This window comes from Castor canadensis, chromosome 3, assembly GCF_047511655.1.
Source record: "Castor canadensis chromosome 3, mCasCan1.hap1v2, whole genome shotgun sequence".
NCBI classification, from domain to species: Eukaryota; Metazoa; Chordata; class Mammalia; order Rodentia; family Castoridae; genus Castor; species Castor canadensis.
The window spans coordinates 41,174,268-41,192,447 of record NC_133388.1 but is presented as its reverse complement, the minus strand read 5'-3'; the positions used below and the strand labels follow the sequence as shown (position 1 = coordinate 41,192,447).

Genomic DNA, 18,180 nt, shown 5'->3' with positions numbered 1-18,180 from the left:
CTGGGTATTCAAATTCAGGGCCTTCACCTTGGAGCCACTCCACCAACCCTATTTTTGTGATGGGTTTATTTTCGAGATAGGATCGTGTCAACTGTTTGCCCAGCTGGCTTCGAACCTTGATCCTCCTGATCTCTGCCTCCTGAATAGTGAGGATTGCAGGCGTGAGCCACTGGCACCTGGCCAGAGCCCCATTCTTGCTTGGTGGAGCTGACTGTGTTTTGGATGCACAGATCCATACTTGTATCATCTTAATCCTGGAGACAGTGAGGTTGCACTGTTACTGTGGTTACTGTGGCCACTTTGCTGATGAGGAACTTGAAGCTTAGTGAGTTCAAGTAACTCATCCAAGGTGACCCACTGGAAAGTAGAAGACCTGGAATTGAGACCTCACTGACTCCAGAGCCTTGCATAAATTTGTGCATTTAACCTCTATGGACTGGCGTTGCATGCTAGCTTGCTTAGGTTTTCTCTTCTCTGTTGGGAACTCAGTAGGACCCACTAATGGGGCTCCTGTGTTCCCATTTGGTTTCCATTGAGATTTGTAGTAATAAATGATATACCTCTGAAGGTATGGCTGTTTTCCTCTTTTTTGCAAACTCTCTTCCCAGCCTACAGGCCTCAAGCAGCTCCAAAAATGGGGATGAGTAATTTGCCAGGCTGGGGCCCTGACCCTGAATTGTGCTAAGGAACAGTGGTCCTGTGAGGTTTTTTCTTCTTTTGTTTCTTCAGTGCCTGGGATTAAACCCTGGGCCTTGTACATGAGAGGCAAGTACTCTACCACTGAGCTGACATCCCAGCCGTCTCTGAAAAAAGTGTTTTTTTGGACTGGTACTAGGGTTTGAACTCAGGGCGGTACTCTACCACTTGAGCCATACTCCCAGCCCTTTTTGCGTTAGTTATTTTTCAGATAGGGTCTCAAGTTTTTGTCTGGGCCAGCCTCAGACTGCAGTTCTCCTATTTATGCCACCTGTGTAGCTGGCATGAAAATACTGTGCCATCACACCCAGCTTATTGGTTGAGATGGGGTCTTAATAACTTTTTACCCAGGCTGGACTCAAACCACATTCCTCCCAATCTCCTGAGTAGCTGGGATTACAATTGTGAGCCACTGTACCTGACCCTCTGTGACCATTTTGACCTAGAGATGAGAGAGGTGGAGCTTTTGGGAACTGTAGATCTGTCCGTGATTTCTAAGTGTAATTTCTAACACCATCTTTTAGGGCTTTCTTTGGTTGCTTTATCCTCTGGGGGACCTTGTATCATTCTCTTGCATGGTGACATATTTTGCTGGAAGCCATACTGACCTACCCTAGCTGTGAGCAACAGAAATTTATAATCAACAGAACTTGTTCTCATTGACTTTAGTGTTTTTATGTGAAGTGTCTCGGCAGACTGCTTTTCTTGTGATATTTGTAGGGAAACCTTATCATGGCAGTCCCTTGTCCAGACTTAGCCAGTTTCCCTTTCCTCCTAGACTTTTGTGACTAATCACTTAGTATGTGGTGTGGCAGGGCAGTTGTGCCCTGCTCTAGCCCCTTGTCTGGGGCCAAGTAGGTCGGGACCACTGGGGTGAATGATCAGTCACTGATCCTGGGTACGTCTTGGCTCATTGGAAACTTGCTGGCGGTGACTACTGTGGATATTCATTAGTCTAGAAGGAATGGCTTTGGTCTTGACCTCAACTAGTGTTTACTTTTCTCTTGACTCTGGGAGTGGTGAGAGGGGTTCCAGGTATGATCCTGCAGTCTTCCAGCAGACATTTATTGAGAACTTAGTGGTGAGTTGCCCTCTGGGGGTGAAGGCCCAACCTGCTGGATATTGCTGACTGGTTCAGAGGAAACACTTGCACATATGAATCCATGGGCCAGTGTGTTAAGTGACGCTGAGGGACATTAGAGTTCAAAAAAGTTTATTGGTTTCCTACTGCTGCTGTAACAGATTCCACACACTTAGTGGCTTAAAAATTGAGGTCAGAAGTTAGACTAGATCAACAGGCCTGTGTTCCTTCTGGAAGCTCCAGGGCAGAATTTGTTTCTTTGCCCTTCCCAGCTTCCTGAGGTTATCGTCCTTTGGCTTGTGATCCCTTCCTCCACCTTCAACATAGGCAACAGCATAGTATCTTTTAATCTCCTTCTCTCTGTCCTCTGCCTTGAATATCACATAAACTTCTGCCTGACTCTGATTCCTGCTAGGTCCCTCTTATAATTACACTGGGCCCGTCAGGTAATTCAGAGTATTCTCCCCACTTCAGGATCCTTAATTTAACCACATGTTAAAAGTCCCTTTTCGGGCTGGTGGAATGGCTCAGGTGGTAGAGTGCCTGCCTAACAAGCATGAGGCTCTGAGTTCAAGTCCCAGAACTGGGGGAAAAAAAAAAAAAGGAAGAAAGAAAGAAAGGAAGTCCCTTTTGGTATACAAGATGACGTAGGTTCCAAGGTTTAGGATATGGATGGGGCATTACCCGGCCTACAGTAGTGTGCACGTAGGGAGGACTGGAAATGGTCAAGAGGGCCTTTATGAAGGAAGTGATTTGTCTGAATTTATGAGAACACATTCCTGGTGGAGAAACAACAGGGGTGCGGGAGGTGGGAGCAGTGGGATGTGGGTGAATAACTGGGTGCCAGGGGCTTTCCTTCCTTTCCAAGGCCAGGCTGAAGGAGTTTTCTGGACTTCAGTCTGTAGGCCCACACTTCCTCCAGAATTCAGGTAGGAGGGCTTGGTTGTTGTGGCAACCACAATTCTCTTTCTTCTTGGCATCTGCTGTTCTGCTACAGGGACCCAGCCAACTGTCATGGCTCCTGCTGCTCTCAGGTGGTGGGAAAACAAATTCCCAAGGGAAAATAAATTTGAGCCATCTGGGCTGGGTCTGGATGGCCCAGAAACCCTGGTCACACTGTTCGCACAGTCTCTACAGAACACGGTGCTCACATGGAACACAAAGTTACTCCCCAGGGAGGAGGCATGGGAGGAGTCAGAGTAAGGAATGCTGGGGGAAGGGGCAAAGAGCCAGACCCCCCTGGGGGTCCTCCCCTTCCCTTAAGGGCCTCCAAGGTTGGGGAGAGGAGAAGGTGCTGTAGGAACAGATAGGCAAGAGCTGAGCTGAGCTTCTGCTGGGGACAGGGGAGCAGTGGGGTGTGGGGTGTGCCCAGCTGCTGGTGAGCACAGCTGAGTGGTGTCAGGATCTTGGTTGAGATCTCTATGGAAGATCATATTGCTCCACTGCCCCCCATCCCTCCCACCTCCTGTTTGGAAACTAGTGGCTGCGCTCTGTGGCATCCTTTTGGTACCCTCTGAGGAGATTCTGAAGTAGGGTTGGGGGATTGTTCTGGAGAAGGTCAAAGGCTCTTTGGCTGCCCTGATTTTGAGAACTTTTGGCTGAGAGGGGCAAGGCTCATGGAGGGAAGATGCATTGTTGTCCCTGAGGAAGGACTGGCCCTGTGTGCAGGTGCTGGGTGACTTCTTGCCCCACTGGGACTTTGGAGCAGTAGCCTTTGGGGGAACCCCCTTACTTCTGTTCTGCCTGCCTCCAAACAGGTGTGGTGCTCTAAGGCTTCCGTTCTTGGGTGTGGGGTGAAGGGCAATAGGTGAAAGGATGATGTCAGCCTCTTGGAACCTGAAAGTTTTCAGGGAGTCATAGCCTCTCTGCCTGCCAGGAGGCTCACCCCAACCGTTCTCTCCACCTCTCCTGCCTTCCGTGCTTGGGGGGGATGGCCAGAGGGGTACAGTTGATTCCTGGAGGCTCCCCAGGACCAAGGCACTTGAGTTCCAGAAGACTCCAGGTGGGTGCCCCTATGGGAATAGCCTTTCTGAAAGGAGGAGCAGCAGCATCCCATTGCCTCAGTGACAGGAGGCCTGAGGGCGGAACACACAGGCCATCACATGTTTCTGGGGGTGCCATTTTTTTCCTGTTGGGTCAGATTGAGGGCACTGTGCTGAGGCACAGTTGGGTGGGGAAAGATGTGGGATTTGACCTCTGTCTGTTGTGCTGGGAACCCAAGGGGCTTGCTACAGCCTGCCTGCCTCCTTGCCTGGGGAGATTCAGGACGCCTTTAGGAGGTGGGACCATGTAATCTGGACAGGTGTGGGTGGAGGAAGGGTGTGGATTACATGCAAGTTTAGAGAAAGTTTTTTAAAAAGTAGAAAAAGAGAGAAACTGATTTCCTTCCCTCTCCTGCCCCTGGATCCTTAAAAAAGGAGAGAGAGCCTTGTGATGTGGTTGGGTCTCTGGTTACTACAAGGCTTCTTTTATCATCTGAGAAACTTAGAGTCTGATCCTGGAGTCTTTTCCCTTATCCTCTCTGCTTCCCTGTGCCTGTGAATCTTTGACCTGGAATCTGTACTTTGCCATGTTGTTCCTATGGGAGAGTGAGTGGCCAGAGGCTACCTAGGAGCAGGTCCACAAACAGCCATTTCAGTCTTTTAGATTGTCTTGTTGGAGGACCCAGTCTTTCAAGTCTTCCTGTGTCCCCCACAGCTTATGCTGAATCAAAGCTGTGGCATCCAGAGTGTGTGACTGATCTTTTGCTTGTGGCCCTGGCTGCTGTGAAACTCATGAGGGAGGCAGTGACTGGAGAGCATGAATTTTCTGGAGCCTAAGTGCAAGAGTTCAGGTCAGCAACTGGAAAGTGGGGATCATAATGGAGCCCATCGTGCATGCTGTTGTTACCAGGCCAAGTGGCTTACCACAAATAGAGCAGGGGACTTTTCTGCTTTGTTTCAGTCTCAGAAGGAGACTCTATTTTCAGAATGCCAGCTGAGTTTGCAGGCAGGCAGCTGTGTTTGACCAGAGAGAAGAACTTCTCCAAGTAGAATTAGGTGCTTTAAGTTTTGGGCTTGAAGTGTGTTTAATGTCGCCACCCTCATGCAATGGAGTCCCCAGAGTACAAAGAGAGACATATCTTGCAGATAGTGTGCATGAGTTGGGGGTAGGGCTGTGACGAATCCTTTGCCTTAAAGGGCTGTGTCCTGGCTGCCTGTGAAATCCATTTGGGACTTGGGCCTTTTCCATTTAGCCTCCCCACTGATGCTGACTGACCCCAGGGCTAATCTGGGAAAGGTCTTAGGTCACAACTCCCTGTCCCGTTGTTCCTGCTGGGGCTGATGGGGATAGGCATGGATGCCTGACTGTGCAACTGCTTTGAAGGACAACAGAGCCCCTCTGGAGGTCAAGAGCAGGGCAGAGCTTGAGCCTTGTGTGGGAATGGCATGGTGTTGCCCTGCTGCAAAGGGTGCAGAGATGCACAGCTGAAAAGGTCTTTGGAAGCGGGAGGAAGCTGCCCTAGCAGGCTGTCTTCCCTGGGGCTCTTCTGTGAGACTCACCAACACCATCCTGACACCAAGTAATTCTACCAAGGGTTGCCCCTGTGCTTATACAGAGCCTCAGAGATACTCCCCTTCAGCTGAGACACAGTGACATTTAAAGTGCTGTGCTCCAGGGGGCCTGGCTGGATTAGTAGTGGTTGGTAAGTAGGTCTAGACACATCAGACCTTTAGCTGTGTAAAAGTATTAATTTGTTCACCATTGGTATTCATTTGCCACATTGGCCCTATGACCTCTGTCCTCAATGGCCTTATAGCCCAGGGAAGAAGGTCTCAAGCTTGTACAGTATCACACACCGAGTGCTTCAGAGGAGAAAACCCGGGAGGCTCAATGGGTATATAGCAGGCCTCCCAGGTTTGGGGACATGAAGAGGTTCCTAAAGGAGGTGACCACAAATCCAAGATTTGAAGGCTGGGGATGGCATGAGGTAGGGGGAAAGAAACAATGCCCAGGTAGAAAGAACAATGTTTACAAAAGCCAGAGTCCAGAGGTGCTGGCTTCCAGGTGGAGGCAGAGGCAGAAAAAACCAGGAGACAGTGCCAAGAGTACCTAAGAAGGTCTTTGTTGATCTCCTCCTAGCTCAAGCCCCCTGCCTGTGGCCATGTCTGGTCTGGTAGCTTCTGAGGCATCAGTTGGGCTGGGGTTAGAAGACTTGGGTCAGTAGAAGTGAGAGGGATGCCCAGGGACTTTTTACCCCCTGTAGAAATAGCAGTCAAGTGAGCAAAGTGGTGTTGGTGAGCTCTGGTCCTCTCTTTCCCAAGACCACAAGCTGAAATAGGCTCTGGTCACTGCAGATGGGCCTACCTGTGAGCAGCACCATCTGTTCAGGGAATAAAGTCCACCTGAGGCTGTGTTTGCCTCACCTGGGTGCAGTTTCCTGCCATCTGTGCTACTGTGACCCAGCTGTGCTGAGGGGAGCTTATAGAGACTCATTGGCGGCTCAGCCCGGGGGAATTTCCTGGCTTCACTGAGTCAGTAGCCTACCTACACCAGGTGCCTGGGGTGGGGCAGGCGAAAGTTGACTCAGTTCTACCACCCTCTCCTCCATCTTCTCCATCAGTGTCCAGAAAGTTTCAGGTGTATGATGAAGGCAGCAATGCCCTGAGGTTTTGTGGTCCTGGGGAGAATGTTACCCGCTTGTTTGTGTGTTGTCTTAGCACTGTAAAAGCCAGTTCTTTGCCTTTCCCTGTGTGCTGACCCTGGCACAGGTCCTGGCAGGCAGGCTCTTGGGATGTGCTTTTTGACACAGCTACCATTGTCATCACTCTACTGATGGCTTGTGGAGCATTTGCTCTGTACCATGCACCATGCTCAATCCTTGAGGACACAGCCCTGGGGTAGGCCTTATCCATTCTCATCTTACAGGTGAGACACTGAGGCCCTGACAGGCTAAGCGCTTTGCCTAAGTGGTGGGGCTGGGCTTTTGAGTTCCTCGGAAGGCATCCTGGACCACCATGCAGGTAGTGAAGGCCACTCTGTTGTTCTGGGGCTTCAAGTTTCTGAGCCCTTGTTATTCCCTGGTGTAGGCTACCTTTCTCCAGCTGGGAAGGATGGAGCTGGAGCTGCTGGAATCTGGAAGGGATGTCAGTGTTCCTGAGTCTGAGATAGTGGTCTTCTTCAGCATTCAGTGTTCAGTGACATAAGCACATTCACATTGTTGTGCAGCCACCACCAAGCTTGTCATCTTGTAAAACTGAACTCTGGACCTATTGACAGTAACTTCCCATCCCGCCATCCCCCATCCCTGGCAACATCTCTTCTGCTTTCTGATTCTGTAAGAACTCAGAGGTTGACCCTTTTGTCTCTCTGTTTTGCTCTAGAATCTTCCGGACGTGACCCCGCCAGGCAGCAATGCCAGGATGCCTGTCTCTACTACCCTCTGCCAAGATGGCAGCCAGGAGCGGCCACCAAGCCTGATGTCCACCACTTCCTCCTCTGGCTCCTCCCGTGACAGCCGCAGTGCCATGGAAGAGTCCACTGGCATTGAGCCTTCAGCCCAGAATGGGGCGGGCTCCCCGCGTGGCCGGCATGTCCCCAACAGCAACAACAACTCCAGTGGCTGGCTGAACATGAAGGGACCCCTTTCCCCATTCAACAGCCGGGCCGTGGCAGGACCCCCACACCACAAGCTCAGCTACCTGGGGCGGGTGGTGCGTGAGATCGTGGAAACAGAGCGCATGTATGTGCAGGACCTGCGTAGCATCGTGGAGGTGAGTGCTGAGGCTGGAAGGGGTGTTCATCTTCTCCAGGGGCCAGGGATGGGAAGTTGACCTGGCATATTTGTCTTAGAACATCTGCCTCCACTGTGGAGGGACAGAAAGTCCAGGGATCCTGCCCTGTGAGGACTGTTGACTGCTCGTGCTTCCTTAGGACACTGAGCCACAGGGATAGCTTGGGTGGTAGAGCTTCCTGTAGGTGTCCAGGGAGTAAGAGCTGTGATAGGAAGAGGGGGACCCCAGCCTTCTGCTCTCCAGGGGCTGAACTGCGCAGTTGCATCCAGATCTCTGCTCTGCTGTTTCCTGATCGTGGCATGTGTGTGACATTCTGAGCCTCAGGTTTGTCCTCTGCAAATGAGGGTGTATCTAATCACAGATCTGTTGTAGGTGAAATATTCCACACTGTAGGGCAGTGGGATGTGACTGCCTATCTGGGTAGAGAGGTGTTTGTGTTTGCTTGGGCTAAGTAAGTAGCAAATTAGCACTAATCTAGCTGACTTTAAAGAACAGAAATAATTTTTCTCTCAGTTTTAAAGTCTAAAATCAAGGTGTTGGCCAGTTTGGTTCCCTTGGGGGTCTTGAGGGAAGGATGTGTTCTGTACCTCTCCTTAGCTTTTTGTGGTTATGGCAATCTTGGCATCCCTTGGCCTGTGATTGTATCATCCTAATCTCCTCCCATCACCTTCTTTGTGTCTCTCTGTCCTCTCTGTCATTGGACTTGGAGCCCTCCCAAAATACTAAATGATATTGCCTCTTTTCTTGGGGGATGTGGGGGATACTGGTGATTGAACTCAGGACCTTGAGGCTGCTAGGCAAGCCTTCTACCACTTGAGCCATGCCCCAAGCCCTTTATTTTGCTTTTGAGATAGGATCTTGCTAGCTTTGCCTGGGTTGGCTTCAAACTTAGAATCCTCCTACTTCCATCCTCTGAGTAGTTGGGATTATGGTGTGCACCATCATGCCCAGCTTTAAATGATATCATCTCGAGAGTCTTGACTAATGCCATTGAGAAGAAGGTTGCTTTCTGAGATGCCAAGTGGGCGTGAATTTTTGGGTGGGCGCTATCCAGCCCAATATAGTGAGTGCTGTCTGAAATTGCATCATAGCTGTAAAATACAGTACAGAATTGAGGTGTGGCTCGGGGAGGATGAACAAGATCAAGCCAGGATGGCCCAGATCCTGACTGCCCTTCTCCATGCAGGACTACCTCTTGAAGATCATCGACACCCCTGGGCTCCTGAAGCCAGAGCAAGTCAGTGCTCTCTTTGGGAACATAGAGAATATTTATGCACTGAACAGGTATGTGAATGGGCGTGATACCGCATTTTGCTGATGAGACCTACCTTGGGACCTAGACAGAGCCCTGATGCCCCTGGATTCATGTGCTTTGACCTGTGGGCCTGGGAGCTGATCTCTGAGAATGAGGAACTCTGCCCCTGCACAAGGGCATAGCTCGCTCTGAGCTGGAGAGAGGCTGCCAGCTGGGAGAGTATGCCCTGGGTGATGCTCTTTCTGGACCAGCCTGAACCTCTGCCCTCCCAGGACTGCTAGATCCTTAAACACTGCTGCTCTTCCTTTGAGTGGCTCCCTTGTCCTTCTCATCTTCGTCTCCCATTTACAAGTCTCATAATTTCTCCTCCTCTTTCCCACTGATCCCAAGGGAAGTCAAGACTCCCTGGAGATGATCTGACCTGTTGGTGGAATGCACAGGTCAGGCAGTACTGATGGGGGAGGTTGAATAAGGCCTGGTGAGGCTACGTCAGGGCCAGGGGGCTCAGCAAGTACCTGAGTGTGCTGCTATGGGACCAAGCAGAGCTTGGGGAACAGTGTGGATAGGCCAGGGGGACCCTTCTCCCAGGCCCCTTAAAATGGAGCAAGGGACTATTGCAGCTGGAGAAGTCTGGGAGGGCAGGGAACTGGCAAGACTTAGGAAGTGGGGTGGGATGGGAATGAGAACAGAGGAGGGACACAGATGGAGGAGGAAAGGTAGTGTTTCTGGGACTTCCTACAATGCCCCCATCTAAGACCAGGGATGCGGGGCTCACCCTGTAAATCCTTGCTTCCTGTATCTTTCCCAACTGGGAGCCTTCTTTGCGAGTCCTATCTCTTCTTCCCCCTTTAATCTCTGCTTTTGTATGTTTGACTCCATCTGCCCACAGAGGAGCCGGGTCCCCTCCTGAGGTGGGTACTGGTGTCCGTGTCCCTCTTCTTTCCCTGCTTGCTGAGCATGTGGGTCTTCCCTGACTCTGGTGTGTTGGATACTTTGTGCAGTTGCTGCCTGAGGCAGGTCTCACTCAGAGGGTGGAAGCTCCAGCTGTTAGCATGACTCCAGGGCTGGCTGTGAGTTTGGGTCTGAGGGGCTGGGCAGGGAGCATGTCACTGCAGAATGCTGCAGAGGTCCTGCTTTGATGGCTCCTCTCCCCTCACCAGCCAGCTACTCAGAGACCTGGACAGCTGCAATAGTGACCCAGTGGCTGTGGCCAGCTGCTTTGTGGAAAGGGTAAGAAGGACTGGATCCTTGCCTCTTGCCTACCTTGTTGGGAGCTCAGAGACAGGACTGTCTAACACGAGAAGGCGTATGAGTCTTGGGGATCCCTCTCCAGGGGAAGGGTTTGGTGCCCTGCCTCGAATGCAAGGATATTCTGAGGTGCAACTGGGGCTTTCTGGGTAGATGGGTTGCCTTAGACAAACAGATAAAAAGATGACTGTGCAGGCACTCAGGGGAAGGGAATCAGAGCAAACTCAGGGGCCAGGACCTGTCTTTGCCTTTTCCCCTCCTTCTGATTTACATTCAAATGATAAAAACTCCCTGAAATCACTATTTTTGGTCTGTCCTTAGAGTCAAGAGTTTGATATCTATACCCAGTATTGCAACAACTACCCCAAGTGAGTAATTGGAGTGGAGAGGAGAGGCTGGGTCATCTGATGAGTCTGGGGCCACCACGTCCCCATCAGGCCTTCCCCAGGCAGTGACAGCTCCTTCTTCCCACTCCCAGCTCAGTGGCTGCCCTGACGGAGTGTATGCAGGACAAGCAGCAGGCCAAGTTCTTCCGAGACCGGCAGGCACTGCTACAGCACTCATTGCCCTTAGGCTCCTACCTGTTGAAGCCAGTCCAGCGCATCCTCAAGTATCACCTGCTGCTCCAGGTAGCCCAGGGTTCCACCCCAGGATGTGGGGGCTGGGGGAGGGGCAGGGCCTTTAAATCAGGGGTTCTCAAACCCCTGTGTCCTGCACAGGAAATTGCCAAACATTTTGATGAAGAAGAGGATGGCTTCGAGGTGGTGGAGGACGCTATTGACACCATGACCTGTGTGGCCTGGTACATCAACGACATGAAGAGAAGGCATGAGCATGCTGTCCGGCTCCAGGTGCTGGGAGGCTGGGGGAGATGCAGGTGGGCTGGCATGGGACCTGGGAGAGGAAATGTGGCCACCCTGCTGGGCTGAGTGAGGGATGGTGCAGGGCGGGGTTGGGGGGTCATGTTTGCATAAGTCTCCTGGAGCCCATGAGGCCTGACCCTGGGGATCGGGGCCTCTGCTGCAGGAGATTCAGTCACTGCTTATCAACTGGAAGGGGCCAGACCTGACCACCTATGGGGAGCTCGTCCTGGAGGGCACATTCCGTGTTCACCGCGTGCGCAATGAGAGGACTTTCTTCCTCTTTGACAAAATCCTGCTTATCACCAAGAAGCGGGGCGATCACTTTGTCTACAAGGGTCACATACCGGTAACCAGGACACCCTTCCTCCTCCACTACCTCTGTCCTTCCAAAGGGCCCTGGCTCCTCTGCTTCTTGCCTGCCTCGTCCGGTTCCAGTACCATCCTTGTGAGTCCATCTTGAGGGTTGGAGGCCCCCTCCCTCTTACTTAACCACACTGTCCTGTGCCCTCAGTGCTCCTCACTGATGCTGATCGAAAGTACCAGAGACTCCCTGTGTTTCACTGTCACCCACTACAAGCACAGCAAGCAGCAGTACAGCATCCAGGTGAGGGGTGGCCAGGGTGCATGGGCTGCATATGATTCCTCATTCCCCAGTTGCTTTAAGCCCCAGTGTCTTTACCTGTAAAGCAGGCATCATTATAGGAATTTCTCAGGGTTGTGGTGAAGAGCCAAGACAACCTCACAGGCCCCAGCACAGCCCCACTTTCTACTTCTTCCTCTGGATAGAAGTATTGTTTATGCCAGGCAGCTTCGACCTGTAATAATAATATTGGGTCCCTTCCTCTTGGGCCCTCCCAGGCCAAGACAGTGGAGGAGAAACGGAACTGGACTCACCACATCAAGAGGCTTATCCTAGAGAACCATCATGCCACCATTCCCCAGAAGGTTGGCTCCCAGGGTGCTCCTGATAGGGCATAGGGAGAGCACGTCCCTTGGAGCCAGCTGCAGAGGGACTGCTGGGAGCCGACCTTCTAGACAGTGGCTCTGCTGGACAGCAGGAGTCAGTACTGGAGATGCACAGGCCACAGCATGGCACTGGGGGGTGTTCTGGTGCGCAAGGGAGGTGCAACACAAAACAAGGTCGTAATTAGGTGGTTTTCCTTCCCTTCCAGGCCAAGGAAGCCATCTTGGAAATGGACTCCTATTGTAAGTTACCCCTTTCTTCTCGTTTTATCCTTAATTGTGCACACTGCTAGGTCAGGCTGCATCCTGCGCAAGCTTTGCCTGATATTTTTATTCTAGCAGCAGGGTGGACAGGGGGCTCCTATCAAGGAGTGAGGGTCAGCTGCACAACTAGGGACTCTCAGTGTCTGGAGCCCCTGGATGGAAGACGGTGGAAGATGGAGGGCGCTCTGGAGGCATCTGGCCCCTGGAGCTGGGGTGGGTAGCAGAGGTGTGGCTTGGAATGTACAGGGCCTAGGACAAGGCTGATGGGGAGCCAGAACCTGATTGTCTCCCTCATGGATGCAGATCCCAATCGGTATCGCTGCAGCCCAGAGCGGCTGAAGAAGGCGTGGTCCTCCCAGGATGAGGTGTCCACACATGTACGCCAGGGGCGCCGGCAATCAGGTATGCTCAGCATTGGGCAACAGGCATTACTTAGGACGCTGGATGGGCAGGGGGCCATCTGCAGTAACATCCGGGACTGCCACCCTCATCTTTCCAAAAACCTGGGGAAGGACAGTGGGAGGTTCAGTGGATATCTGCAGAATATTCTGTCCCTGGGCTCATCCCGCCCTCTACTAGGCACTACGGGGGCTTCTTGTCCACCAGGCTTAGCAGCCCACCTTCTCAAGGCCTTAAGAGTGTTGGTTTATTTGGGCCTCTGCACCTGTTCTTAATTCCCCTTCCGTCTAAACCTCCCTCCTTTGCTACTCAGAATATTGAGTCAGCCAAGAGTAACACCTGTCCATTGTGGATGGTCCCCAGCCCAGTTCTGGACTGATCAAGCAGAAGTAGGGCATGAGGAAAATGAGTTAGACCAAGTGGCACCAAATCCAGACAGGAAATATTTACTTTGGGTCTCAGGAAAAAGTTCCATTTTCCTCTTTTTGGTTTTCTTCCATTACTGGACTTGCTAATGTGTTCTGAGATTTATTGGAATGAATCATCTATTTAGAAAGAAAAAAATCTTGCCTTTATTCTTAGCTCGGCAGTGATGTGTGTGTGTGTGTGTGTGTGTGTGTGTGTGTGTGTGTTTTCTGTGCTGATTTGCCAATTAGTCTGAGACCCAGTGACAGATCTGGGTTAAACCCGGTGTACAAGAACCATCTTATAGTCAGTTGCCTGTAGAAAAAAATTTTAGATTGACTGAGAACAGGGTCGTGGCTTGGATCCATGAGTGACTTGGGTTTTTACTGACCACAATCTTTGGGTCCCCTGAACACCTGTGTGGATTGACATGTGGGCTTGGCCTTCTAGATGGTAGAGCCAGGTGGTCTCTGGAAAGCTATTGTGTTTCTGCATTGTTTGGTGTTTCTCTGGCTGGATCTTGAACCCTAAGCTAACTTGGTGTGTTACATAAGCTTCATGTAACCAAATTGCGGGTGTTGCCTTCTAGGTCTCTGACTGTCTTTATTTCCCTTTCTTTTAGTCTTCTGTAATTCTCTTCCTTTCCCTGTAACATTCTCCCGTAATTGGCTTCTGGTACATGGAGTAATGGTAATGATGATAACACTTATGTTTTCTGTCACAACATCGCCATCAGAACTGTAGCTCTCGTGCACAAGCTCTGCAAATTTACTTAAATCCATTTAATTGTATACTTTAAATGGAAACCTATGGTATGTGAATTATATACCAATAAAATAGTCCCCACCCCAACCCCCCCAAAAAACACTTTAGCTATCCAGGGCACTCAGGAAATAAGCCATTTTACAGAGCTGAAATTTTCAAGTGGCTGAGATGTTTAGCCTGTAAATGCTAAAAGAGTCGGGTTAAAAAAAAAGCTAGCTTGTTTTCATGTTTTAGTTTTAACTCTATGAAACAAACATCTTTTTGTGAAACATACTTCATATTCTGGAGCCTTCTAAAATAAAGTTGGTCACAGTTGAGCTTTTCCTTTTCTGGAACTTTTGCTTTTACTGCAGTGTCACTGATGGTGTGTGACCTACCAGATGCTCCAGGGGCCCAGGGTGGTAGGGCTGTGGGTTGCTGTAGAGACAGCCTGCATTTGAGGCGTGTCTGTCATGACAGTTTGTCCATAATGCTGAATGTTTGTCCTCCTGGGTCTTAGCATATGTGCCTGTAGTGTCCCTTTTTCCCCTCCTTTGTGTTAGAAATCATTTGATGGAACTTGGCAGGAGCCGTGTGAAAAGTAGATCAGGGAGTCACTGAGAGGGACTCAGGCCACATACAAAAGAGCCTAGGACCTGGGCCCAACCATCTACTCTGACTACCTTCAGGGTCTTTTCTGCTTCGTCCTCCCAGAGAGTTGAGTTGGGTAGACAAATACGTTATGGAATAAGTACAGTCTACTGCTACATCTTAAAGTATTTGTCACTTATTGAATATTCTGACTACAAGTCTTAAAATGAAAGAATATTACATTTTCTACTTCTCACTTCTTTTTTTTTGGTGGGACTGAGGTTTGAACTCAGGGCTTTGTGCTTGCAAAGTAGGCGTTCTGCCACTTAAGCCACACCTCCAGTCCGTTTTTTGCTGTGGTTATTCTGGGGGTGGGGGTCTCGTGAACTGTTTACCTGGGCTGGCCTTGGGCTTTGAACCTCAATCCTTCCGATCTCAGCCTCCTAAGTAGCTAGGATCACAGGCGTGATCCACTGGCTCAACTTCTCACTTTAAAAGCATCTAGGTGCTTACTTGTGGATCTAGATAGAGTGTGTGGATATAGTGTGAATGTGTGTCTGTTCTTCAGTATGTTCTGTTGCTGAGGGTTAGCTAAGAGACCTTGGTAGATTTTTTTTTTTTTTTTTTTAATGGCTTCAAGTTTATAAAAAATCACAGCCAATTCTAACCTTTTCGCTTAACACCAGTCAGGCAGGGTAGGGATGACTAGGGGCTCGTAGAGAGGTCTCTTGAGCCAAAGTTCTCTTATCTCAGGTCTGTCCCCAGAAAGGCTGGGGTGTAAGGTGAAGACATCATCAGCCTAATAGTTATGTTTTGTATCCTGTCACTAGAGCCTGGCCACCCCCTGTCCAGCTGGGCAATCTTCCCCAGCAAGCAGCGAGGAATCACGATGTCAGGCCTTAAGTGTCGTAGAAAGTCGGGTGCGACCTCTGCTTTCCAGTCCTGAGAAGCTTGGTGGGGGAAGGGGGGGGTAGCTAATGTGCTGGTGTGCTCTTTGTAGAGGCAGAGGGGGGCTTGAGGCAGAGATGTGGCTAGTTGGTATGAAGGGGGCAGCATGGGGCCCACCCTTTCTCAATGGCACCAGAACTAAGGGCCCTAGCCTGAGTGCTAATGCAGGAGCTGGGCAGTGTGCTGGCTGCGGGGCTTCACGGGAATGGGAGTGGCCCAGGAAAGCATGAAGGGGCAAGGGAACACTGTGGACAGAGCTTTCTTGAGGCCCTAGGGCGAACTGAGTGGACTTTGAGCTGGTGATGGGCCAGTGGTGCTGTGAGCTTGGGATCCAGGCCAGATCCAGCTGTTTCCTGTCTGCGCTGACTCTGCCCATTTGTGTTCCTCCTCAGAGCCCACCAGACACCTGCTCAGGCAACTAAATGAGAAAGGTGAGTATGTGGCAGGGTGGCAGTCATTCCCAGGGAGTAGGAGGGTGAAGCAGGCTACAACTGAGTGGGGGATCATGGAGAATTGGTTAGAGAGAACTCAGCCTCTGTTTCTCACTTGAAGAAGGCCTCACTCCTGTTGTCTGTGGAGGAGCTTAAGCTCCCTGAAACATGCACACCTTGTGCCCTTCTCTTGGTAACAACAGGGGCCAGGCGGCATGCACAGACCTGTGTCCTTCTGTGCCTGAGCTCCTGATATGTCAGTTACCCTTCGAGAACCAGAACTGGGTGAGGGGTCTGGGAAGCTCCCATGAGGCTCCCCAGGGGCTCAGGCCTCTTGAAAGAGGTGCTTTCTCCTGCTTATTGGTCTCTTCCCCTTCCCCGCCCTCCCCCACGTGCTGGGGACCTGGTGATGGTATCAGCAGGCAGAGCAGCAGGAATAAAGGTAAGGCCAGGGGGCCACGGAGGCCTGGGATGGGAGCTGACTGGACTGAGGGTGGGATCTGGGTGGGACTGGCCAGGTCATCCCCTGGGGACCCTCTGTGCCCTTTTCTGGAGCATCACCCAGGGGTGATCTGCCCAGCCTGTGTCTTCTCTCGTTTTTCCCTCTTTGGGGTGGGCAGGTCTTTTGGGGGCCTGCATTCCTGACTAGGTCCAGCCTTCCCACTCCAAAATGCCACTGGAGGCTGGATTGGGTGTCTGGAGGTGGCTTTCTCTATAAAGTCTCCCTTCCCCAGCCACTCACAGGAGGCAGAGAGGTTACATTCAAGGCAGGTCACCAGGGATTCTTGTGCTCTGAACAGCATGCAGGCAGTGCTGGCGCCCTCCTGGACTTTGAGCAGCCACCCCATATGAGGGGTCTGCAGTCAGAAGCTGAGGGGGCTGCGCCAGAGGAGCAGGAGGAGGAGGAGGAGGTGGTGGAGGAGGAAGAGGAGGTGGTGGAGGAGGAAGAGGAGGAAGAGGAGCAGGCTTTTCCGGTCTCTCTGGAGGACCTAGCAGGACATGAAGGCAATGAGAAGGTGCCCGGGCCAGAGCCCCCGGGCTCTGAGGCAGAGGAGGAGGAGGAGGAGGAGGAGGAAGAGAGTCTGGCAGTGGTGGAGCAGGTAGCTGACTTCGCCAGCTCCCTGCTGGCCGCCCTCCACTGCTGGCACTATCGAGCCAACGCTTTACTTTTCTCCCGGGGTGCTATGGTGAGGTGTCTCTTTGATCTCCCTTGCTCATTGCATGTTCCCTGGCATGTGAATGCTCCTCCAATGATCCCCTCCTCCGCCCTCCCCACCCTGCCCTGTTCCTTCCCTCTTGCTGCCAGCACTTCTCAACCCCCTTGCTTGTTGTCACGCCCAGGTGAGCCCCTGGCATGTACTATTGCAGGACTGGGCACTTATCAGTATAGTCCCCACTGCACAGGACTAATGGGTTGGGGGCAGCGGGAAAGGGGAAAACCAACACAAAGTGGGGCTGGAAGGTCAAGTTCACCAGGCCTGGAAGGGAGGGCGGGCAGAGCTTTAGTAAAGCTGCATACCTGGCAAGGATTTCTGCGGCCCCAGGCCTGGCAGTTCAGGTTGCTGTGAAATGGTTCAGGTTCAGGACTGGCTTTTGGCGCAGCCCAGTCTCCTTGGGGTGTGGGAGGCATTGCCCATGTTGGGGTGCAGAAGAGACCAGCTCCCCATTGCCCTGGAGCTGACAGTTTACCTCTGTTTGCTCTAGGGGAAGGGTCACAGGGAGTCTGAAGGTCCCAAGAGCTTCAGAAGGCCCAGCAATCGGTCTCCAACCAGCACCGAGAAGCGCATGAGCTTCGAGTCTGTCTCTTCCCTGCCAGAGGTGAGCAGCCATCAGGTGAGGTGGAGATAATGCCAGGTACCTGGAGCCTAGACTTCTAGGTCTGTAGACGATCTTTTGGACACAGAGCTGTCTCATTGGACCCATGGGAACAGAGACTCTTCACCCCTAGACTCTTGCCCCTCAAGAGGCCTGTCTAGTCTGAGGATACAGGGTTTGGTGAGCAAACAGTCCCTTCCTTGGGGAAGATGCAGTTTCATGCCAAGGATTATAGCTAGTGAAAGGGGACCATATTTTAGGCTTAACTTCTTAAGCCAGACCTTCTGTAGAGGACACAAGGCCTGCCTCTGCTAGCAAGATGTTTAAATTGCACCTGAGAGCTAGATGCTGGTGGCTTACACCTATAATCCTAGCTACTCAGGATGCAGAAATTAGGAGGATCGAGGTTCAGAGCCAGCCTGGGCAAATAGTCCTCGAGACCCTATCTTGAAAAACCCATCACAAAAAAGGGCTGATGGAGTGGCTCAAGGTGTAGGCCCTGAGTTCAAGTCTCAGTACTACAAAATTAAATTAATAAATAACTTGCACCTGAGGCCATCTGGCTGGGTATCTACTGGACATCTGTTCTTTCCTTCTTTTCCTCACAACAGCTCTAGAAGGAAAGAAGCTCTGAGAGGTCAAGTGGTGGGCTGAACTCTGGGGAGCATCTGAGGGGCAGAGCTGACCCAGACCTGGGTCTCTG

The 18,180-nt window shown here is 51.4% G+C and overlaps 1 protein-coding gene across 24 annotated transcripts in view; it reads left to right on the top strand.

Moving 5' to 3' along the window:
* Positions 1-18,180, top strand: part of Plekhg3 (pleckstrin homology and RhoGEF domain containing G3) — a 42,470-nt gene that overhangs the window by 18,578 nt on the left and 5,712 nt on the right. For 4 of the 24 annotated variants that reach the window (XM_074067796.1, XM_074067792.1, XM_074067793.1 and 1 more), the window contains 16 exons: positions 7,141-7,530; positions 8,738-8,835; positions 9,967-10,036; positions 10,376-10,422; positions 10,533-10,683; positions 10,774-10,905; positions 11,081-11,263; positions 11,429-11,521; positions 11,776-11,862; positions 12,090-12,123; positions 12,448-12,546; positions 15,114-15,203; positions 15,624-15,662; positions 16,082-16,104; positions 16,463-16,849; positions 17,367-17,495. In XM_074067796.1, coding sequence (XP_073923897.1) covers positions 7,180-7,530; positions 8,738-8,835; positions 9,967-10,036; positions 10,376-10,422; positions 10,533-10,683; positions 10,774-10,905; positions 11,081-11,263; positions 11,429-11,521; positions 11,776-11,862; positions 12,090-12,123; positions 12,448-12,546; positions 15,114-15,203; positions 15,624-15,662; positions 16,082-16,104; positions 16,463-16,849; positions 17,367-17,495 — 2,013 coding nt within the window. In that variant the 5' untranslated portion in view covers positions 7,141-7,179. Of the gene's footprint in view, positions 1-3,629; positions 3,780-7,140; positions 7,531-8,737; positions 8,836-9,966; positions 10,037-10,375; positions 10,423-10,532; positions 10,684-10,773; positions 10,906-11,080; positions 11,264-11,428; positions 11,522-11,775; positions 11,863-12,089; positions 12,124-12,447; positions 12,547-15,113; positions 15,204-15,623; positions 15,663-16,081; positions 16,105-16,462; positions 16,850-17,366; positions 17,496-18,180 lie in introns of those variants that run through there. The other 20 variants (XM_074067781.1, XM_074067784.1, XM_074067780.1 and 17 more) reach the window with 20 other exon arrangements.